This window comes from Lathyrus oleraceus, chromosome 3 (genome assembly GCF_024323335.1).
Source record: "Lathyrus oleraceus cultivar Zhongwan6 chromosome 3, CAAS_Psat_ZW6_1.0, whole genome shotgun sequence".
Classification (NCBI taxonomy): domain Eukaryota; kingdom Viridiplantae; phylum Streptophyta; class Magnoliopsida; order Fabales; family Fabaceae; genus Lathyrus; species Lathyrus oleraceus.
The window spans coordinates 312901357-312907534 of NC_066581.1; the positions used below are offsets into that span (position 1 = coordinate 312901357).

At 35.0% G+C, this 6178-nt stretch overlaps 1 protein-coding gene and 1 non-coding gene across 2 annotated transcripts; both read right to left on the reverse strand.

Moving 5' to 3' along the window:
• Positions 1-686: 686 nt before the first annotated feature.
• LOC127131036 (uncharacterized) lies at positions 687-1742 on the reverse strand. The gene has a single exon (XM_051059978.1). It carries the CDS (start codon positions 1740-1742, stop codon positions 687-689), a length of 1056 nt encoding a protein of 351 aa, XP_050915935.1.
• A 2995-nt stretch (positions 1743-4737) lies between these two features.
• LOC127134148 (small nucleolar RNA R71) lies at positions 4738-4844 on the reverse strand. Its single transcript, XR_007807909.1, has one exon. It is a non-coding gene; the product is annotated as a small nucleolar RNA R71 (small nucleolar RNA).
• Positions 4845-6178: the final 1334 nt, after the last annotated feature.

A 6178-nucleotide genomic window follows, 5' to 3' on the forward strand; every position in this document is an offset into this window, starting at 1 on the left:
AAATACTTATGACCACATATGGAAGGGGTGGAAAGAGGTCCCCATATATCAGCATGAATTAAATCAAAAATGGCAACAGATTTAGTATTACTATGAGCAAAGGGTAAATTTCTTTGTTTAGCCAAATGACAAGTATGACAAGGTTTATGATTGTCATTGAAAGTGACAAAAGGAAAGTGAGATGAAATACATTTGTGTATATGAGAACTTAAATGTCCTAGTCTAAAATGCCAAATGGTGGCAGGATCAGGTTTGGAAGAATGTGAATGAGTAGAGATGGAGTTGTTGACAGAATCAGGTGTGGGAGAGAGATCCAGAAATGAGGTAGTGTCAAGCACATACAATTTGCCAATTCTCCTAGCTGTAAATCCAATCATCTTTGGATGGTGTAGCTGCACAATTTTACAACAATTAGGGAAGAGTTTGACATCATATAAGGTGGAATCAAATAGAGTAGTAACAGAGATAATGTTGACATGAAATGAAGGAAAATAGTAAATATTATGAAGAACAAGGGAGTCATATAATAAAACTGAACCAGCTATTGTGGTAGTAACAGTGTCACCATTAGGCATGGTCATAGATTTGGGTGCAATGTGATATGTGGAAAAATAACTATCAAAGATATGAGTGATGTGATCAGTGGCACCAGTGTCAATAATCCACCATTGACTATTATTATCTCCTTAGGGTTTGGAGAGATTGTTACCAGATGAAGGAGAGGGAGAGGTATGAGAGACAGAATTTGTAGCAAAAAGAGAATTAACTGAAGAGGGTGAATGAGACTGCAAGTTGGATTGTTGGAGAAGCTGTAAAATCTGAGTATATTCCTCTTGAATCGTGGACAAAGAGGCACTTGATCCATTTGTTGATGTGGAAGTAGATGATGATGAGGAAATTGGAGCAGAACCAGCATCTTGAACAGAGTTCACCACATAAGCATTTCCAGCAGGTGATGAGAGATGTTGCTTACGATGTTGAAAACCAGGAGGATACCCGTGCTTGATGAAACAAGTCTCAATAGTGTGGTTGGTGCGACCACAGTGAGTGCAGAGCCGGTTGCCACGGCCACCGGAGGAATATCCACGGCCACGACCACGACCGGAGTTGTGAGAAGAACGAGAAGTCATTTGAGAGGAGTAATTCACTGACGATTGATTCTCAAATGAAGAATCAGTGGTTGAATGAAGATTGAACAGGCGTTCTTGTTGAAGAATCAGATTGAACGCATTGTCTAGGGTTGGAAGTGGAGACATCAGCATAATCTGCGAACGAACATGAGAGTATTGATCACCAAGACCTTTCAAGAACTTGATTACCTTGTCTTGCTCCTTGAATTTGCGTAGATCTGCAGCAGCACCACAGGAACACGGTATAGCACAAGTACAATCACGAATTGGGCGAAAAGTTTCGATTTCTTCCCAAAGTGTCATTAATTTGGTGAAATACAAAGAGATATCAAGAGTTCCTTGTTGAAGACGAGCTACTTCCTCTTGAATATCAGCAATGCGAAAAATATCACCCTGAGAGAACCGATTCTCTAAACTTTTCCATACAAGAGAAGCACGATCACACCAGAGGAGAGATTTCGCAATATCTTCAGAGATGGAACGTTGAAGCCATGAGAGGACGAGGTTGTTACATCGAAGCCAGGGTTCATAGAGAGGGTCAGAGATAGGAGGAGGAGAAAGAGTGCCATCAACAAATTTTACCTTGTTCTTGGAGATAATAGCCACCTTCATCGATCTGCATCAGATTTGATAATTCTTGTTATCAAGCACAGGTTGAACGAGAATAAGAGATGGATTCTCATTCTGATGCATATAATATGGATTGGAGGGATTGGTAGCAAAATCAGAGTAAGAAATCACCATTCTTGAGGTGATTCAACAAGAAAGGAAATTGAATAACGAAAAAAAAGGAAGAAGATGAATCGCGGAAAAAAAAAGGTTTCAAATTGATACCATGTTAACTTTGGAATATCAGAGGAGAGAAATTCATTAAAGTACTATTCATTATATAACCTAATTACAATATACAAGTGTAATTAATATATATAGTAAATTAGGGAACTAACTAACTCCTAACTTAGCTCCTAACTTAGCTCCGAACTTAGCCAAGACTAATTCAGTTACAACTATGATTAGCTAAGATTAAATAGAGTTATTATTTATATCACTATTTTCATCATGTAATAATTCATTCAATTTTAAATTTATGATCTTCGACACTCGATATCCAACTCGTATCGTATATCCTTCTAGCATGACAGAAAACCTACCACAATGAATGCCAAAATTGTTGTTTTTTAAAAGATAACCGAAATTCTTCCTGATGGCCTTTCAATGCTCACCATTTGATTTATTAGTAAATCTACTCATTTTACTAACCGTTAATGCTATGTCGCTTCTAGTAAATTTCATCAAATACATTAGACAACCAATTGCACTTGCATATTCCAATTGAGGCACAACTTTTCCATCATTCTTTTAAAGTTTGAGAATAAGATCAAATGGAGTACACACTTCCTTGAACTATAAGTGTTTGAAATTATCAAGTACTTTCTCAACAAAGAGTTTTTGACTAAGTTCATAACCCCCATTATTTTGCTTTACTTTGATCCTTAGAAGATTGTCCATTATTCTAAAAATATTCATCTTGAATGTGGAAGTTAGAAACCTCTTTATTTCTAAAATTCCATTCGTATCATTGCTAATGATAAACATGTAATCAACATATACACAAAGGAATATCACAATGTTCTCACACAACATTGTGTACAAATACTTGTCACAAGAATTAGAAACAAATTCATTTGAAATGAGTATGAGTTTAAAATTGAATCATAAAGCATTAAATACACACATTTTTACTTTTAAAAAATTTCCTTTTGACACTAGTGTTCAATACCACATATTGGAAGTTGATTACCATTTTTCTAATACTCCAACTTGCAACTTTTATACTTGGTATTAGAATACCATGCCTTGGTAGTCGAATACTGATGACACTTTATCATTACATATTTTTCACGAGTATTTGGAGTGATTTCGATGAAATATCAAGTAAAGTGAAGCGCAAGTGCCAAGGAATAACTAATATTGACAATAGGAGAAAATAGTAAAAATTGGGAAAAAGAGGCACAAAAAGACGAAAAGCTACTGGAATTCTCACGAGCCATCGTGGGAACGATGGGGCAACATCACGCGCGCGATACTAGGCACCATGAGCGCGATTGGCTAAAAATATGAATAGAACTGCTTGACTATAAAAAGGATTATCTAGTATATAATTATGGGTTCTGTGATTATAAAAAGGATTATCTAGTATATAATTATGGGTTCTGCGATTTTTAACTATAAGTGATGGAAAAAGTTACCAGGAGGACGATTTTTAGAGAATTGAAATTCATTAGATGTCAAACTATTCAAGGATTTCACATGCCATTTTCATCTGATTGCTTGGTATTTTATTGTATCACCATGAGTAATTAAATTACTCGAAACTAGGTTTTGTTGATGAGCTTCTTTTGAATATGTTAGATCATATGTTTAATTTGATGATATATGGATAATTGAAGTTATATTTTTATTTAATTTCTTTTGTTTGTAATGCTTATTATTTGTGGACGCACTTATTGTATGATTTTAGACGAGTACGGATTACTGACCCTAGACCTATGAGTTTGACATATGAAAATTAATCTACTTACACTAGTTGAATAGGAATAGGAGACCTCTAGTAGAAGCTAGTGAGATGTACACCAAAGGATTGAGTATAGTGGTCTTGTTAGTTCACCGTGAAAATATAATGACTTCATCATCCGTACAATGCATTAAACATCAATAGGGGATAAACAAGGGTTTCATACGTAACCTAGCCACTTTCTTGTAATAATTTTAGAACAAATTTTTCTTTTCAGAAAATAACTCAACCCCTCCCCTCCCATCTTTACTTTTAAATTCGCACAATCGTAACTTTGTTAGATAACAATCCTTGTAGATACAGTATTTCTTTTTATAACTTCGACACTATCGGCACACTTATCGAGAAGTCATCAATTTTTTGACGCCGTTGTCGGGGATTGTTGATAATTTCAAAAAGGCAACACTTGTATGAAGTTTGTTATTTTTTATTTGTTTTTAGATTTAGATTTAAATTTTAGTTGTTCCTATTTCTTAGTTAGTTTAGTTTTTCCTTGATTCTTTTTGTTTCCTTTTTATTTTATTTTATTGTTTTATTTTATTTTTTATTTTTTATTTTTTATTTTTTATTTTTTATTCTTTTATATTGTTACTCTTTGTCTAGTGCAATATTGCTTAGGGTATTTTTAGTTTACTGCAGGTTTCATGAACAACCATGGCAGATCCACCGCTACCAACCATGGGAGACTAATGCAAAAGAAGTGATGCAGGAAAAGTATCAAGGGGTTTCTAACATGCTAACCCTATTGTTTCTTCTATTAAAAGTTATGTGCTTTCAGGTTTGCGAGAAAACCAGTTTGACGACAATGTGAATAAAGATCCTTGGGCACATCTGGCTTTATTTTATGAAACATATTCAATGTGCGTACCAAAGAGTGTAACTGAAGATCAAGTTAAATTGCGGTTGTTCAGTTTTTCTCTATTTGGAAGGGCTAATGATTGATTATTATGTCTACCCAACGGAAAAATTGCAACTTGGAAAGAGTTAGAAGATAAATTTCTGGAGAGGTTCTTCATTACTACTCAATCTAATGAATGAAGGGCTGAGATTTCCAATTTTGAGAAACAAGAAACAAAATCCTTGTATGACGCATGGGAGAGGTTTAAATTGTTACTACGAAGGTGTCCTAATCACAATATGAGCAGAATGAAACGAATGCAAAATTTCATAAAATGGCTCGAAAGTCAAACTAGGATTCTTTTGGATATGTAAGCAAAAGGTACAGTTCAAGTTCTGAATGAAGTACATGTAAAGGAATTGATTGAGAAAATGAGTCTAAATGAATATCATTCACCCAGTGAAAGAGGAGGCAAAGCTATTGAAACCTTATGTATGCCCAAAAGTGTGCTAACATTAGAGACTCATGATGCATTGTTGGCTTAAATTGAACTACTCAACAAATGGTTAATAGTAAGCATTCTCAATCAAACTAATATAAGTCAGAAATAAATCATGTGTTGTGATTTCTGTGGAGAAGGACATGCAAATGTGGTGTATGTACCACAAGGGGTTAGTGAAGAATCTCAACTTGCAAATTTTCAAAATGGTTTTCAACAAGCACCACAAGTTCCATTCTAGAGAAATAAATCCCCACTTGAAGAAACCCTCAACAAGTTCATCAAGATGACACAAAGTGGTTTTGATCTGGAAAAGGAGAAACATTAAACAATGAGCAAAAACCATGAAGCATCCATAAAAAATTTAGAGATGTAGATTGGCCAATTGTCTCGACAAGTAGGATCCATACCAAGCCCTAGTGGAGGATATATGGGTACTATTGTTGATAGCCCAAAGAATGAAACTTGTAAGACAATCAAGTTGGGAAGTGAAGTAGTAATTATGGAGTATAGTCCCAGTCTTGTGATAAAAGAAGAAATCATAAACAAGATTGAGGAAGTAGATGAGACTTTGGATGTGGAAGAAGAGGTAGAAGTTGAAAAAGAAAAAGAGGTGAGTGAAAAAACGAGTGAATACTATGTGAGGAGGGATAAACTTGATAACTGATAGATAGAAAATCACTTGATAACGATCATATTCTCGAACTACCCTACTATGTCAAGCCACCTTACCCTATCATATGGAAGAAGTCGAATAAGGAGGAAGATGATGGGGAATTTTCAAGAAATCGATGGAGATGCTTACTAAGCTTCAATTCAGTGTTTCATTTCATGAAGCATTAGTGAAAATTCCAAAGTATGCAAAGTTCATGAAAAAGTTACTAACAAGAAAAAGAAAATTGAGGTTTGATGAGCATATAGCCTTGACAGAAGAATGTAACACAATCATTCAGAGAAAACTTCCACCAAAGCTAAAAGATCTAGGAAGATTCACCATACCTTGTACCAAAGGGAGCTTAAAAATTAATCATGCACTTTGTGATTTTGGGGCTAGCATTAATTTAATGCCTCTATCACTTATGAGGAAGTTGAATTTGCGAGAGCGAAAGCCAACACATATGACTCTGACATTGGCC